This window comes from Bactrocera tryoni, chromosome 4 (genome assembly GCF_016617805.1).
Source record: "Bactrocera tryoni isolate S06 chromosome 4, CSIRO_BtryS06_freeze2, whole genome shotgun sequence".
NCBI classification, from domain to species: domain Eukaryota; kingdom Metazoa; phylum Arthropoda; class Insecta; order Diptera; family Tephritidae; genus Bactrocera; species Bactrocera tryoni.
The window spans coordinates 23021977-23041467 of NC_052502.1; the positions used below are offsets into that span (position 1 = coordinate 23021977).

General features: G+C 34.9%; 1 protein-coding gene across 2 annotated transcripts in view; it reads right to left on the reverse strand.

Annotated features, from left to right (window-relative positions):
* Positions 1-19491, reverse strand: part of LOC120774126 (high mobility group protein DSP1) — a 56036-nt gene that overhangs the window by 4038 nt on the left and 32507 nt on the right. For both annotated transcript variants that reach the window (XM_040103497.1, XM_040103498.1), the window contains exons 3-5: positions 7294-7455; positions 308-471; positions 29-203 (exon numbers count right to left, since the gene is read on the reverse strand). In XM_040103497.1, coding sequence (XP_039959431.1) covers positions 29-203; positions 308-471; positions 7294-7455 — 501 coding nt within the window. The remainder of the gene's footprint in view (positions 1-28; positions 204-307; positions 472-7293; positions 7456-19491) is intronic.

The window sequence follows — 19491 nt, forward strand, 5'->3', positions numbered from 1 at the left end:
TAAATGATGAGCAAATGGTTACACTTACCCGCTCGTAGCGCGCCTTGTCCTTCTCAGCCATTAACTCGTACTTTTGTTTAACCTCTGGTTCCACATCGGACCATTTACGGCCGAGCTCCTTGGCTATATCGCCAACACCGTACTCTGGATTCGCAGCTTTAACTTTGTTACGTTCATCATTGCAAAACCAGAAGAATGCAGATCTAAAATATTCAAAGAAATATCATTTAATTAGATTTTATATTCCACGATGAAAGTTTAGTAAATTGTAAAAGTTTAATGAATGCATTGTTAGCTACGAACTCACAATGATCTTTTCGGCGCGTTCGGGTCCTTAATCATTTTCCTCTTCTTGCCACGTCCTACCACGGTTCCTTTGGGCGGTACATAATTTTGCATCTCCATCTCATATCGCGCCTTATCTTTTTCGGCCATCTCATGGAAGCGCTTCTTCTCCTTATCCACCATTGTCTGAAAAATTAAATGCGCAAAATAATTAGTATAAAATAGGAAAACGATGGAATAATTAGAAGTATAAAATATCTACATGAGAGCGCACCACCAAAGTTATTCCTTTAGTAAATTAAATCAAAATATTTTAAAACTGTAGGCGAATGACACGAGCGATACATATGTATCTCTTAGTATGCCCCAAGAACAATTTAATTGATATACTGTTACAACAACAAACAAGTTGATAAACTGTTCCACAATAGCAACATTTAAAAAAAATAATATTTTTCAAATATCAAATTTTTAATTTTTCAGTTTATCAATGAAAACTCCAACTATTGTCTCATCACTTTTGATTTGTAGATCTGAAATTTTTAACATTTTCTCTCCAAGAAGTTGATCATTTGTCGTAATCGCCTATATTGAACCAATATAGCATATACATATGTACATAGCTGTCATACAAACTGAATGATCAGAATCATGTCCTTGTATGGAAAACTATAATATTTCACGAGATTTGACATGGTTTATTGCTTAAGGCAAAATTACAATATTCAAAAAAATTGTTGAGATCGGATCACTTATCATGTAAGTATTATTGTTGTTGTAACTGTTATCTACTCCCCGCTTGGGTGGTAAGGTCTAGGTTGGTTGGCATCGAAGTCATATAAGAGTAGGCTCAAGAAACGTGCTAATTCGATGGGGTCGGACCGTAGGGAGAGGGGTGTTAGATGAATGGGGTTTGTTAGAGACATGTGGGGGCTCCATGACACCAAGTACGCCATTCACTTAGAGGGAGTCGGTGGAGCTGTTAATACCTCCACTTTGAATGGCGGTCTCTCTCGACGTACAAAAACCAAACTCGTATAAGTCACTCATTATTCCCGTCCTGCAGAGGTTTGGACGATAACAACTGATGAGTCGACGTTGCGAGTTTTCGAGAGAAAGGTTCTGCGAAAGATTTATGGTCCTTTGCGCGTTGGACACGGTGAATATCGCATTCGATGGAACGATGAGCTGTATGAGATATACATACGACGACATTGACATAGTTCAGCGATTTAAAAGACAGCGGCTCCTCTGGCTAGGTCATGTTGTCCGAATGGACGAAAACACTCCAACTATTGAAAGTATTCGACGCTGTACCCGCCGGGGGAAGCAGAGGAAGAGGAAGACCTCCAAACCGTTGGAAAACCAGGTGGAGAAGGACCTGGCTTCGCTTGGAATATTCAATTGGTGCCACGTAGCGAAAAGAAGAAGCGAATGGCGCGCTGTTGTTAACTCGGCTATAAAGAAGAAGAAGTAAAAGGCGGTCAATGTGTGCCTGAAGTAAGTTGCGACCGAAGTCTGGTCGGCGTAGTGTTCGATGACGTCAACGTAGTCAAGGAAACACAATCTGATCAATAAAAATCCAGTCCTTGTTTGGGAAACTTTTTAGTTAACGAGATATCTTCACGAAATTTTATTGCACAAGGCAACGGTACAATCTCCGAAGAAATTATACAAATCAGACCACTATAGCATATAGCTGGAAACTGACAGATCAAAATGAAGTTTTTGTATGGAATCTTTAGTTTTTGTGAACGGCAACCGAACGTTTTATCTTGTTTAAGGAGTATTCTTATATTTTCAAATAGCTGATTCATATGTGTATGTACAAGTATGTATATATGTAAGTATCGAGGCCCTTCACGTCTACTATACTGAACAGCATACGGAAAGCCGCAGTATTCCACCATTCAAGTTTTAATTTGCTTGGCAAAGTTCATTTCTTACTACGCTATTCCAACAGTCATGCCCTCTTATCATCTATTCCATTTCACCCAAGTGTCGTTGGAGTCAAACTTAAATTTTATAGGTTTTACAATCAGCGCACGTTCTTAGTAACATCCGCTCTATCGCCTCATCAGTTTTATAAAGGAATATGTGCTTTCTGTTTTAAAAAGGATAAATTGTCTTCACCACCCTTTCAATTTATCTTGTTGGGTTATGTGGCATGGAAAAGGTATTTCTAATGGTCAGCAGGCGTAATTTGTGGAAATTAATTGTCCGAAGCACTACGAAACATATTAACGCATGAAAAAGCCAGTGGCCATAGAGGCACGCACATGTCACGTGTGAGCAACTTTTATATTTCAGTATATCTGCAAGATACATACATATGTACATATATGTATCTAAAATTTATACGCATGTAATAGGAACAAATATATTAGCATATGTCACTTTATTCTTAATTCAACCATAATTTACGCTTTTTCCATTAATCAGCTCCTTAAAAGCCGTTCATTAAAATCACAATCAGTTCGTATTTCGCTTTAATTTCTTAATTTGCTATAAAACTGCTCTTTGTCAGTTTTAAAGCCAAAAGCTGTGGGCTTCATATTACAATATTTGCCATTAAATTTCCTCTTTCGTCCCGACGCCAATAAAATAAGCCACGAACAACGACACAAACCAACAGAGCCAGCCAAAAACCCAGCCCATAATTTCCACCACTCGCAGTGGCAATCCCAGCTGACAGCACTCAACAGAGCGACCCCTGAAAATGCTATGTGCAGTTTTACATACATCCATACATATATACAAAATACCTAGATATAAATATGTACTTATGTAGTATATAGTGGACTTAAGCAATCTACCCGGCACCCAATCCACCCACTTTTCACCTTAGACGTTTGAAGTTGACCGGACTATGAAGCAAAGTGCTGAAGTGAAAAAAAGACAATGCCACACAAACAAATATGTATGGTATTATGTATGCCTACATGTATTTCCCTTGATATCAAGTTCTAGCAGAATTAACCTTCATGTGTATGAATAAACTTTTTATGTTTTTATGAAATGTGACACTGTCTGATGATGTTGTTAACAACATCAAATTCAAACGAATCCTTTCAGACTAACTGTCATACCTGTCAATGGAGTTGGTTGGTTGAAATATAATATATTTTTATATAAGTATAGTCTTTATAAAAATTATTCCGAATTTTCAAAACAATATTATTCTTATTTGTTCTCGGTATCGCCAGAAAATATTCTTATATTTTAGAAGAGTAGATTAAATGTATAAAACCTTAAAGCTTAAGCGGACATTATTTTGGACCTCCATCAGTTTTTAAGAAATATGTAATTAAAAAAAATTAATTTGAAAAAAATTTAAAAAAAATTTAAAAAAAATAGAAAATTTGTAAAATCGGAACATAAGTTTAGAATATGTATTTTACATAGCAGAAATTTCAAAACCAGAAGCCGTGATTTAAAAACATATTCAAATATAAGTTTACTTTTTTTAAACGCAAAGGATTTCCAAACCATAGGGTTAACAGTCTTTGATCCATTGGACTACGTGCAATCTGAAAACGACGCAATTACTTTATATAGCATATACTTATACCTAACATACCTAAACTCAGCAAAAACCCCAGGTATATGTACATACATATATATTATATGTATATATGTATGTATATATGGTACAAGGGCAGGACTTAGTTACTGCTGGATTTTTGAGTGGCAAACTTCCTCTCGCTGTCGCCTCAATGACGGAGAAGATGGTGGACAGAGCATATGCCATTGCGCAGAATTTTAAAATAATAAGTGAGTAGTAAAGTAAAAAGAGAGAAAGGCAAAACTAAGAGAAATATTTAATGTGGTGGAAGAATGGGTGGAAAAATAACATTCTGGCATTGATTTTTGTGTAAGCCAGATTGTGATGACGACAGCGTTGGTGATGTGTTGTTAAAGCCACCCTTAAAATACAACATTCACACACACGAACAAAAACAAAATACATACATATATCGATATATGCTACACTATTCGTACGTGGGTATTTATGTATAAAATCCGGCAAGCAATTTGACACAAAAATTAATCTATATGGATGGCACAACTTTAAGATTACTGATTGCCATTAGTAAAAGCAACGCTATCAGAATCCTGCAGATTTGTCTCTCTATATCTTAGATATGTTACGTTTATGCTTTTGAATTAAAAAATAAGCAATTTTACTACTAGAGTTCAATTGCTTTAACATCTAAAATTGCATATATAAATTACGAATCACAGCATCGCAAACGGAATCATAAAAAAAAAACAAGTAATTAAATATATGAATATGTATGTATGTTTATAAATATATCAGTTCTGCTACGCCGATTTATCTGTCTTCAGAACGGATTAATTCAATTTATTATTTCAATAGGACATTTCTAAAGAAATTCGAATCAAATTAATCTAAACGACCCGAGAACACAATTAGTATCTTCAATATTGTTAAACAATATGTTCTGCCAGCTTCCAATTGTATATTCGTTCAAAAACTTCGTATTAAAAATTTTGGAGTTCATGCCTTCTTTACGGGTGAAAAAACAAGAAAAAACGTTAAACTCGGCTACACCGAACGTATAGTAACATTCTCATGAGTATTTCTTATAACATTTAGAGAGTATAAAAAGATATTTATCTTCATTTTGAAGGTTAGTTTGAATGGCAGCTTGATGCTATTCGATCTGATCGGTTTCTTCGAAGCTTGTAGTGTTGCCTAAGACAATATTGTATGACAAATTTCGTGAAGATATGTTGTAAAAAAGGGCATTTAGTTCGTATGTGAGCTATATATATGTTATAGTGGATTGATATCGGTAGTTCCGACAAACGAGCAGCTTCTTGCGGAGGAAAGGGCTAAATTTTATATCGATATCCGAAGAACGGTTATATGTAGTTCCTGTATATACAGACTAAATCAACTCAGCACTGAACGCTGCCCAGTTATACATATACATATATACATACATACATATGTATATACTTTGTAGGGTCTCGGACGCTACATGTTCAAGTTAAAAACACACAGTATATATGGACCAAAATGCAAATCAGAATATTATAAATTTAGGTTGCAATACAATAAGTCGCTAATATACATTTTTTACTTCCAATAACCACACTCTTACGTAACCTCCCGCCAAACCAAAAATTATTTGAACTTCCACATACTTCGGTCACAAAAAACAACTATACGAATATAGGCATATCGTCTGCAAACTACAGGCGAACCCGACAGCTACACCTATTCTTCCCCGGTTCTTCCTTTAGGCTTTATAAAATTTTGCTATGCATGCAATATGTATGGATGTTGTCATCGTCCTTCTTACATACCGAGGAGTCTACACTTCAGCAGTTTTCAAATGCAGCAGGACGTTGATGTTGAATGGCAAATGGTTACGTTGCAGACGGTCAACAACACACTCTCATATAGTATGTGTGTAGAGTGTGTGAACCATCTGGATAAGAGGAGCGCAATAAAAGTGAGGGGTCATCTACAGAATTGCATTTCCGTCATTAAATGAATTCATGTTTTCCAAGCGTTGCCGCCTGCTTCCACACGAAATAATTTTACATGCACCTGCACACACAAGTAAGCGAATGTGTATGTATATATGTATGTATTGTGTATATTAGTATACCAAGAATATTTTTAAAAGCTCTTCTGCTGCCTCGAATCGTCATCGCCGATCACCCTGATCCCCTGCCAAAGCCCTTTTGACTTTCAGGGTCCTCCCAGTATTCTTTTTTATATTACCCTTTCAGCAATTCTTCTTTCAGTTTTTGTTTTTCTTTCACTTTATTTTGTTCAGTCAACTTAAGGACCAATTCATCCTTTCTTTCTATATTCATTTTTGTTTTTGTTGCATTGCTGCCGGCAGCCACTTTAATATATTTTTTTAAAAACACCTCTCATGCCGTTTTCTTTCACCGGTCGCCGCTCGGTGAACGCACTATAATCGTTTTTGTTTATGAGGGGAAAGCATGTACATATATAAATACACACTCGACACCCTCGACTCCTTTCGTTCTTTCAATACCTTTTTGCATTATTTTTCGCACAGACTTTTCATACAAATATACATAAAAGTATGTATGAATGTATAAAAGCTGACAAACAATTTAAATAAAATACACAGCGGTGAGTGTGTGTGTATATATAATACAGAGTAAAGTAATGTATAACAACAATAAAAAATATATAAAAGAATTCAAGAATCATAAAAAAGTGTTGGCAAGGACATCTTAAAGCAAAGTGAGCGCCGCTGTAGCTTTCGCTTTCAGCCATTGTTTGGCGTTTTTCATCAAATCTTTTTACTTATTTTTATTGATGAAAGCGTAAGTACTTAAATAACAAAGTTAAGTGGAGACAGGCGCCCATATCTGCTAGGATTGACAAAAGAAACATTTTTGTTCTTGTTGGAGTAGGCACAATTAATAATAATTGAATTATGGTGCTAATAACCATGCACTTTAAAACTTTTGGCAAGTATTATACTTCGTAGTCGTCCACATTTTTGGTAAAACATGGCAATATATATACACATAATTATATAAATAAGCGATGTATTGATTAAAGTGTCTTTAAGATCATATTTTCTATGAAAATCAATACATTTAAAGTTTAGATCATTATTGATCGATTATAGCCGATTTCTTTTAAACTAACTTAAACTGTATTGGTCATGAGTGACCTTTGCAAACTTTTTCTAATTAGTTTTCTGTTTAAAAGAGATTAGGATCAGTCGGTAACACCGAAACCGATAAATTGATTCGACTTCTTAGAAAAAAGTTCCTCAAATTAAAAACCAGACCAAAATTTGCCTAAAAAACAAGAGTCAATATTTTAAAGAACATACGCCGCTAAATCTGAAGTAGTAAGATACATATGTATATAACGTTCAAATTTTGTTTATATTTATCGTTTCTTCGATGACTTAATTTTCCAAATTAACACAAGGTGGCTTTAGTAATTTTTTTTAGAGAAAATTTAAGCAAACTTACCTTCCATCGCTCAGCGCACTTTCGGGAGAATTCGGCAAAGATGACTGTCTCATCGGGATGCTTCTTCTTGTGCTCCTCTCGGCATGTTTGTACAAAGTAAGCGTACGCTGTCATACGGCCTCGGGGCTTCGCATCAGCTTTAGCACCACGAATCATCGTGCTCTATATTTTTGAGAAATAGAATATAAAAAAAATATGAAATTAATAAAAATGTATTGACATATGATTTTAATGATACATTTTTGTACTCTAAAACTCCACCCTATCTTATGAATATTTCGACTTTTTTATTTGCGAAGAGTTTCTGCCACACTTCGTGACATTAAAAGTTTGCAATGAAGATTGCAGAAGAAAGTCGGAGACCCTATAAAATATATTGGTTCGTGTGTAAGTAATTACGTTTTTTGCGGAATTTAAAAACGATTTTTTGATCAACCTCTCGAGTTGTTATCGACGATTTGTATCGACCAAGGACTTTATTCGCATTATCCACATCGGCTTCAAGAGGCCTTCCACCTTCAACACATCTTCTCCATACACATCACATAATTTTCGCCTAGCTTAAACTATAATTTTACCCTTTTGACAGTAAAACAGTAAAATCTACCGAAAATGTTGATCCTTCTTCCAACTTCGATAGGGCACCAAACAAAAACTATTCCAAACATCGTAAACAAATTTTTTACAAACAAGTTAAAGTGTATAACGGTAAAATGTGAATTTGGCTACAAAAAAAATCAATAAAATCAAACGAAATTACTTAGTGAACGATCCAGTATATACATATGTATGTATGTATGTATATGTAAATGTGACGAGCTGAGTCCATTTAGTCATGCCTTCAGATTTGAGAAATCAAACTGGATTTTTGCATACGTCGTTTTCCCAAGAATTTACTCATTTGTCAGAACCGCCGACATCGGACTACAATAGCATATAGATGACATATAAAGTTAACTATCAAAATCAAGTCCTTATATGGAAAGCTGATATACTATAAACTGATCGATCAAATATAAGTTGGTTAGTTTTTTATTTGAGAAGGGTATTATAGCTTCAATATCTATTTCTGACATAAGTGGTATCTCCGTACATACATAATCATATGAATAGATAACGACAGAGATGAACCAGCAAAATGAAAAATGGCTTTGCAATAGAATCTTATAGCATCAATAACGAATTATTCGCATACACATACGAATTATGTATTCTAAATGCAAGTATTCAAGCATATAACATAAAATTTACTTGCAGTACGAGCAATAAAACAATAAATTTACATTTTACATAGGATTTTGCACATATACAAATACATAAGTAAATACAATATACATACATACATATATGTACATTTCAATGGAAGCTGAGCAACATTCACATGTATAAATAGACATCTATGCAAGTACATATACTCTTATATGCATGTGTCCATATTTATAATTAAGGTGCCGGCGCCGATGCTCGTGTTGAAGTTGACAGTGATGAAGTGACGATAGGCAAACAGCCAGCCAAACTCATGGCAGCCACAAGTGCATGCACATATTGCATTGCAGCCACACAAATGTGTGGGAGTTTTGAAAATATCTAAGCTTACATATCGGTGGGAGTTCAAATAGCACAGAAGAATTGAAAGATAGCAAAAATATATGTGCATATATACATATGTACACCGAAAGTGTGTATAATATATGCATATATATTCAGATCTGTATACCAAGCATTAACTGCATTTAGTATAAATAGGTATATAGCTAAAATAAAATGCAAGCTTTGTGCGCCACCAGAAGAAGACAGCTAGGCAAAGGACGTTGAGTTGAAGCAAAGTTGTCAGTTTCCAGGCAGCCAAACTGTTATTGCACTGTCACCAAGAACTCTGTTGCAGCAATGTCGTGGATTAAGTGCAAGTGCAATGTATATTTTGTACAAGATGAGTAATAATATGGTATATGAAGGTGGCCTGTCGGGCAATTATTTATTATATCGTATTTAATTCCCTCTGGTGAACAATGTGATGCTGATAAGGCGACTAACGCTGTTGGCGATTATTCGAACATACATATATCGACATACATATCTGAAAATAAAGTTGATGATGATGAAAATGTTGAGGTTTTTATCTAAATGCAGTAGTTAGTTGCCGCTGGAACACGAATTTTATGAGGGTACTGTCATAGTGATGAAGGGATGTTGGGAAATCGATTTGCAATTTGCAACTCGTGAAGGCAGGGCAGTGAACAGTTTCAACCGAAGAATAGTTGAAGTTATAAAGTATAATTTTTTCGTTTATGCATTTCGTTGAATTATGTTTGTATGTATATATAAAATTTTATTCTATAATTTATTATTTCTATTTACTTTGAATATGACACGACTGATCGCTCTGCTGCATATTATTTTTCTAGTTTTCTGTGGAAGTGCAATTATAGTAATGTTGCATTTCAATTGATCTAACCACAACATTTGTACCTATACGCAAAAAAAGCGATTTACACGATTACAAGTAAAAACGCTGCGAGAAGATAGGGTTTTAAAATGACCGAAGTCTAATATTTTTAATTTTACTTTAAGCTAAGTATATATCTTTGATTTATATATTAGGTTTTTCAGTAAAAAAATAGTATGCATTATTTTATGTTCCAATGACCGGACACGAACACTATTTAGGTGACATTTAATTAAAATTATCTCTGTAAACGGACAAGATTTCATAAAATGTGTAAAGAAAATTGTTCCCAATTTGTAGTTCCCGTTTTTTACTTGATTTTTGGGGTACTCACAACGTGCCATAAAGCAACGTAAAATCACAAAATCATAAATTTTTATATTAGTTTAAAAAATTTGTTGTTGGATTGCGTACTACGCAAATACAACTCTGAACGCTATGTTTGCGGATCGTTATAACTTATAACTTTATGAGACTATGTGAAAACCCTAATTAATTTGTGGTGTTGTGCGACAGTTTTTTAAGACCAATACGTAAAATGATCACCGCAAGCAAATTTACTTGATTAACGAACAAAATAATGCTACGGTAGGTGCCTGGTTATGAGGAATTTCACTCTACATATCTATATCACGAAGCAATAGCGAAACAATAACATATTAATTTGTTATTAATACGAAAGACGCCGTTTTGAAAATTAAATGCTTACGCATAAGTAAAAAAGTTTTGTTTTGTCTAACAGTTAGTAATCAAATCCAGGAAATCTGCTGTAGCTAAATTGAGCAAACTCTACAAATTCCAACGAAAAACAGGCTTTATACGATTACTCGGTTTGCCATATAGAATGTTACATTGGGACAAAAAAGCATACGGAAATTGTAATTAAATTCACCGGGTAAATGATATTTCACAAAAAAATATATTTGGCTAAGTTAGTAGGACTGATCAAAATATGAGCGCGATCTGTCAACAAGTTTTTTTCACAGCAGCTGCTTAAGTCGGTACACCTCAGTAGTGCATTGCTGGATAAAAATAAAAAATATCGAACAAAAATTTTTTTAAAATTTTATATTTCTGACCAAATTTCGTGTGCGGGATCGTTACGAATGAAATAAGAAGTGAGGGATATGGTGCTTGAAATTATGGCTAATGTTAGAGATATGGCAAGGAGCTCAGCATCTTACGCGATATTTCAGGTATGAAACACATTCTTACTCGACTCGTCTCAATAAAGCTGACTTTTTCTTCAAAAAGAGTACGATTGTGACCAATCACCCACGCAATTCCCACGACAGCCGGTTCTACGCACCGCAATTGACCCAGATTTTATCCGACCAAGGGCGATCTAACCCCCTTTGGATCGGTGATTATTAATTTAAGTTTGTCGTCACTAGAGCACCACCCACCGTATTCACTAGATTTGGCTCCGTGTGATTTTTTCTTCTTCCCCAAACTGAAATTGCCCGTTTTCAGTTGATCGAAGAGATAAAACAAAATTCGCTGAAGAATTTGAAGGCACAAAAAGTGCTTATGAAAAGTGTTTCGACTGGTGGGCATTACTTTGAAGGCGACAAAGTAAATATTGATGAATAATTAAATATTTTGTGTTTTATTTACAATTTCTGGGTACATTTTTGTCACAATCTATCTCATACGTAAACACACAGATGCGTATATTTGCATGTCATGGGACTTAGTCATCAAATAACATCAAGCGGAAATGCAATTAAAATTATCAAACAGTTCAGTCATAAAACGCTTGAAAAAATATATAAAAATCAAATCATAAAAATTATATTACATATACTTACATTTATAACTTATTTAAAGTATTCCAATAATATTTAAATTGTTTTGGAAAGCGGCGATAAATAGGATTAAACTACAGAAAAAGTTGCGATTCACTCAGAAAAGGGTAAATTGACAGAATTAAAACATGGTAAATTTTCTAAATTCAGAAATTCGACTTTATGGTGAAAATACCTTCTGACCCAGACTAGTAAATACAATGATTATCCTCATAACCGGACACCCCCATCTCCGCATGGAGCTGTCCCTATATGGGGCGCGGCAAGGACGAATGTTTAAAATGTACTCTTAGAGTCAGAAGCTGTAACTCACAGCTATATTTCTATTGAACTAATAAATTGGAGCCAATGTGAATGAATGACATTAGTTTCCGTTGAGCCACCGCGAACTACACGGCACTAGCGCAAAACAATTTGCTGCGATCATTTAAAAAAATGGGAAACGTCTGGCTATGAGGTCTGACCGTAATGAGAAATTTCGCTGCATAAGCTGTCGCAAATCGAATCGATAAAAAAATCATAGATTGGTAACCCATTTTTATGCTCGTGCCACATATTTTAATATAAGAACCACATTGAAATTTCTTAATGACTTTATGTATGAGTTATGACATAATAATTTCCAAAAAAATTTAATATTTTTTTCTAAATAAGATATTTTTATGAAAAAATGCCAAATTACAATTTAAAATTAAAAACTATCGATTTCTTATTGACTTTGTGCATGAGTTTTAACATAATAATTTCCAAAAAAATTTAATATTTTTTTCTAAATAAGATATTTTTATGAAAAAATGCCAAATTACAATTTAAAATTAAAAACTATCGATTTCTTATTGACTTTGTGCATGAGTTTTGACATAATAATTTTCAAAAAAATTTAATTTTTTTTAAATCATTTTTATAAAAAAAAATGCTAAATTACAATTTAAAATTAAAAAACTATCAATATCGCAATCAAAAATTACCCACCCACCTAAATGCGGTAATGTAATGTAATCTCGAATTATCAGTGTAATATTATGACATGGATTAATGATGTCATAAATTACCCAAATCACATTCAAACAAATGTACTATGTAACACATACTACATACCTACAAACACACACCCGATGTATAAAAATCCTTGGGTATTGTAAACAAATAAATACAATTGATGTTACTCATACGCCATGTAGGCCCTAACCTTCAAACAACACAGAAAATTTCGCTCATTCAAACATACTTATTGTGCACAGTGGAGCAACAGTGCGATTGTTATCGTGAAGCCTAATCAGCAAACAAATCAGATCAGCGTAGCAGAGCAAAACGAATGAGAAATAAAAACAAAAACCGATAATTGTCGTAGGTCAGGCTGCCGGCAAATTTCTAGTGAGTACGCCAAACCTCATTTACTAATCAAACACAATACATATTCGTATTCTCCTTATAAATATGTAGGTTTGTGCATGTGTCAAGCGTTTATTTTTTTCTAAAATAAAACTTGCATCCAAACAAGCTACCCATGACACTGAACTGTCGGTATTTTTAGCTGCTAGAAAATCATAAAGTAAACAAAAAATTAAATACGACTGACTCAGGTGTGTAGTAGAGCGCGCATCAGTGTTTGTGTGTGCATACAAAATTTCAACGCAGCATTCTGCAAAGTGACACAACACAACGGTATACACCACACATACATATACTTACCATAAAGTGTATGGATGGCGTGGCGTGTGGCGCCTGTGATTGCGAGCAAAAATGGAATGACTAAAACGTTGGCGGCGCTGTCGAAACGCCGAGTGTTGCTGACTATGGCAACGTCACCACAAAAAAAAACTAAACCAAAATGAAGCCACAGCAACAGCAACAATAACAAAACAACTTGGAAAACAATAAAAAATCGAACAGAACACACAACCAACTGTTGCGCGCGTGTGAACAAAGGAATAAAAATTATACATACTTTTTCCTGGCTTCGCTTATTTTCATTTGTGAGTTTCGTTTATTTTCTCCCCTACAAGCGGCGTAAACAAAAGCAACAAAAACGGCAAGAATGTAGACTCTAAATGTAAGAGGAGCAAAAAACAAAAACACCAGCGCAGCGCAATCAAATACACACACAGATTCACATTCCCAACAAAAGCCGTGCTCATGTGCATATTTTTATACAGTGATGTGCATATTATAACAGATTGACACACATACCATATGTATGTATGTATGTATGAGTGTACAAATGTATATACAAATTAAATATAGATAAAAAAGCGGCAAGTTAAAAGCTGCTAAGCAATTGCCACCTCGCAGAACAGTTGTTGGACAAACTGTTGGCAGACTGTTTGACGCCGGCGCTACGCTACGTAAACATATCAACAAACGTACATACACGTATGTATGTATATACAGATATACTGAAGTATGTATGTATGTATGTATATCTATCAGCACATTCACGTGATAATGACAAAGCAAGAGCGAGTGCATGAAAAAGATTTCACAGCAATAAAATTTAGTGCAGAGAAAAAATCAACTACAACAATAAGAACAAAGTCGGCATAATACCATAGAAGCAATCACAAAATACTAACAAAACATAGCAAACACCAACCAAATCAGACGAAACCAAAACCAATGTGGCTTAGTGAATGGCTGACGAACGGACGGACGGACTGACTGGCTGGCTGGCAGGCTGGCTGGTGGCTTTTTTGGCTGTCTAGCTAGCTACTTAGTGGTTGTTTGGCTGCCCTGGACGACTCACTCGCTCATTGACTCTATTACTGATGCCATTATTATTGCTGTTCTTGTTGTTATTGCTACCGTTGTTGTAGTTGTTGCTTTCACTGTCTGCCGCTGCCGGTTATTAGTGAATGAACAGGCAGATCAAACTAGTCAACACCAATGAATGAAATTACGTGTGGGTATACATATGTACGTATGTACGACAAAGCAAAAAATCACATTCAAGCAAATCACATTCATAATAGAATTTAAATATGAGCATTTAGTATAACAACAAATATACAAACAACATACAAGAACAGCGTGTACATGCACGCATATGCATATGTACATATGTAGCTGCGGTGAGGAAATAAAAGAAATTTTGATGCACATACACACATGTATATGTACGTCAGCAAAATAAAAACCAACTGACGAACCGTATGACTGGATGACAAATATGTATATAAAAGTACAAAATACAATACCTACAAATGTATGTGCATACAAAAACGAGGGATCCCCACACGAATATGCATAAGGAGTAGATGTTGAAATAGCACTACATATTAAATGGAAATATTGGCAGTGATATATACATAAGTATCTACGTAAGTAAATTTCTTTGTCGATTTATACCTATACACCAATAACAACAGAGCAATGATTACTGCTGTAGACTACTGTTGCTCATACAACGCACATTCACACCTACTATGTATATATTCATATGTATTTTTTGTTGTTATCGTCGCAGTTGAGATTTTTATTTTTGCTTTGCTTTGCACACAATACAATTCGTGATTATTATATTTTATTATGCGTTTTGTTGTTACTTAAGGTCTTGTGTATGTATTTGTTTGCCGGCTGGCTGGAGGTTGCAATCACCCACAAAAGCTTTAATCTCATTTTCATTATATACGTTTACAGATGTATGTATGTATATATATATGTACTTAAACAGCAATAAGAACAAGAAAGTATACATGAAAATAATAAATGTTTGAAAATCACGAAAGACCGGCAACGAAATTGGAGGAAAGAAGGGCAAAAATAGGAAAATTCGATGTAGTGTTCAAAAGCTTTTATTGCTAGTAAACTTGGAGTAAAAATTCATGATTTATAGGCATACGCCAAATGGCGCCAAATTAGAAAAAAAAATCGGGTGGTTCAGGGTTTGTTAACTTAAGCAACGCAGAATTGAAAAAATTTGTGAACTTATGAAACACTGATTTCCATGAATTTGCTCGAGTAAAACTATGTAATCCCATAATGTGGAGCTGTAGTGTCAACAATTGGACCGACTGAAGAAAGTAATCGCTCAGGAGCAGCCGAGCTTTGGCCAATAGAAGAGGAATTGTTTTCCATCACACAATGAAAAGTCACACACATCGAGAACGACTCTCCCCCCAGATCTTCTTATGCATCAACCTTATAATATGTAACTATCACTAAGTGCTTCCTACGTGCTCCTGTCTACGGCGAATGATTTTGCTGATGAAAAGTTTTTCTGTTCTGATCCGGTTTATACGTTGTTCAAGATTAACACATTTAAATAGTGAATTATAGCATTTTCTTTTATAAACTCATCTGTACGTCGGATCACATCTTGACTGATGTACGCCTGTTTCTACAAAAAAACACGCTAGTCTTATATAAAAATTAAGCGCAAAATGTGTCGCTAAGCGCATAACTCTACAACGCCTGCACCAATTTTGCCAATTCTTTTTTTAAAATGTACGTTGAGGTTCAAGGATGGTAAGAAAAATTCGAATAATTGTCGGAAAACCCCTAAAAACAGCCCTTTTCTTTTTCCCATACAAACGAGTGAATATTTGTTTGTTGGTAACGCTAAGAGAACGGCTGCACCAATCTCGATGAAATTTTCAGAGGTTGTTCGTTGTGGATCGGGGAAGGGTTAGAAATAAAAATACCTTATACTTTTCATTAGGAAAAGTCGGAAAATTCGATACTTCCAAAAAGTAACTTTTTTCCGTACAAATTTTTTTTCAATTTTTATTTTTTTTGTTTTTCAATATTTTGATTTGTAAATTATTTGAATCGTTCAATTCGGTCGCTTCCTTTTTATTCCGGCTATTCAAAAGAAAAATTATCGAAAATTATTTAGTGAAAAGTTTTCGTGTGTTTCACACAAAGTGATCAATTGCGAAGAGGTCGCCCTAATATCGGACGGCGTTCTTTTTGCCATCAACGTATGGCAGCCCAAGCCACATGACCGAGTACTCCCAGGTTGCGATGACATACGTGTGGAATTATGGATCGCTGTCAATCAGCAACCGATCGACGATGTCACAGCACGACTTTTTAAACAACAGCTACGATGTTTGATGTACGTTATCTTGACGCAACGTATGGTATATATAGTGCTGTTAAATGCTGGATGTACTCTGATAAGTGGCAAAAAGAGGTTTCCCGCACGCACACATTCTTCTTTGGATGGTGGTTACACCAGATCAAATTGATGAAATCATTTCTGCGGAAATTCCTGATGCAGAGAAAGATCCAGTATTATACGAAGTGATGAAAACCAATATGGTTCATGAACCTTGCGGACACCACAATCCGACTTCGGTTTGCATGTCTGACAATAAATGCATGAAACACTATCCACGTGCTTTTCTTTCGGAAAGACAAACTGGAAACGATGGATATTGCATCAGCGTCGCTCACCAGACGACAATGGTAAAACATTCAGCATTCAATTTACAGGAGTGAATATCGAAGTTGACAACACATGGATCGTACCACTGTTGTCTAATTCACATTCAAAACTTATGTATGGCAATGTTGAGTATTGCAGTTTGGTGAAATCGATCAAGTACGTTTGCAAGTACGTCACCAAAAGGATATTTACTCTTGCAAATCATGAAAGTTTTCCGACTGTTGTGTGTCTCGCGGTTCAAATTCATTTAAGTAATTGCGTATTGTGAATGGTACAGTGTGTGCAACTTTTTGAGAAGCAAGCCACATGACACTGGAAACAAACGATGGACGATAGCTACTTCGCATGCCACTGAAGTTCGCACTTTCTAAATTCTTTGTAGAGGCTTAGTATGCCGCAGCATTATTTGCGATTCAAAGTTGGATGATTATTATGTTTAAAAATCTTCATGCGCCGAAACTGTGTAATGGAACCCGATGATTGTGACGCAGTTATCGAATACAAGGGGACACCATTTCAGTTCAGACGTATTTAGTTTAAAGGGAAAATTGCATTTGGGATTACAATCAACAGGACACAAGGATAGTCGCTAGAATAGTGTGGCATAAATCTTGAAATGCTATGTTTTTCACTCGGCCAGATATACGTGGCGTGTGCACTAGTTAGAAAACCATCTTCTCTTTACATTTATGCGCCACATAAAAAAAATATAGAAAAATCGCAAATAAATGATTTTCAACACAATATAAATTCAACTTTTTTCTTTCTTTTCATTTCAAAACACATAATATCACGCAAAACAACGGCTGCGGGGTCAACTAGTATTAAATAAATATGTATATTCCTTTTCATTCATAAAAATCTGTTGCATACTTTGTACCATATATACCTTACTTATGTTTATATTTTCGTTTTTATGCCATAAAATCTACAAACGATTAGCTCTTATTATTGCGCATTTAAGCTGCTGCTGGATGCTGCTTGTGCTGTTGCCATTAGCCAATGTTATGCTTGTCATAAAAACTGTTGTTATTGTTTTGTGTGCGCTTTTTGGAATATTTTTACTTTTTTTTGCTAACAAGTTAACGCCACATAGGCAATATACACATTTTGTTGGGCAAATCAATGAATGAATGGTTGAATGAACATAATGTGTATGAATGCACAATAAACTAGGTGAAAAAATACACAAACATACATCTTCAAGCGTAGACATACAAAAACGAAGAAAATAAAATTTGGTTAAATGAAAATGAAAGCAGACAAGGTAAAGAAGTAAATGTGCGGAGTAAGAGAGTAGAGTGTTTGAAGTCGCAAGCTATTCTGTGTCGGTAATAAAAACCGAAGGCTGACTAATAGAAACTGACTACTAGGCAAAGGTGACTCATTCGAAAAGTGTCAGAATGAATTTTTATAGACAAATGAGTGAGAACAGTGTTCATGATAATGTTATGTGATATTTATTGAGGAGTAATATCTAATTCTTGTTGTAGTTAACGTTCATAAATATTTTCAGAAGCAAAAGATCTGTGCTAAGTGGGTGGCAAAAGCTCACAATCGAAAAAAAAAAATTATTTGGTGGCTCTTAAAAGAGGATATGTCCAAACGTGAACTGTTTCTCGAGGACTGCACACGATGAGCCAAGATCAACGTCTGCAGGGACCCAAAAGTATGCTACCATATTATAGCGTCTATATGGTATTTTTAGAGTGGAATTGCCAAACCACCAATTGCAATTATTATATAGCATTATTGAATCGTTTAAAGAACGATATCACATTGGCAAGACCACGTCACAAATCAAAGAAAACCATCGAAAACTTTCTTCTGCATACACAGCATTTACCTTTCCCGCTCTCATACTATATTTTATATTTGCTAAAAATCACAGAAAAGAAAAAAGAAGTCTATTACTCTTACTTCATTATGTTTGACTGTTGCTTACGCCTGTTGCAATGCAAAAAAAGTGCTGGAATAAGGGCAATGGACGTTAATGTTGACAAACAAATAACCCTTTCTTCTCCTTGAATGTTGCCTCATACCTAAACATTTATGGTACACTCGACGACTTATCATCTAAGCATTACATGAATGGTTGAGCACATTAAAGGATGTACATATGTATGTATACTGTGTTATGAGTAAAACTCTCTAAGAAAGGTACATATATTAAGCGAAAAATGGGGTGAAACTGAAATACAGATAAATAGCAATTCCAATACGATGCCGATGATTTCTTATTGCTACCGGAAAATTTGCAAAAACAACTTTACAAAACGTCATCAACATAAAAATGGTAAGCAAAAATATAAGACGATAGCCAACCACCATATCTAGTGGAAAATACAGCAACAACACACTCAACAATAAGTCATTAGTTAGGGGCGCACAAATGATTGTCGCATTCACTGTTGCCCTACATACATATCTAAATACATATGTTTCTATGTAGCAATTCCAACACTTGATTTTGTGTGCAGCAATTGTGTTCAATAAAATTCAATGAGCTAACAAGTGAATAATTGAAAAAGTGACCCTTCACAATGTATGTTACA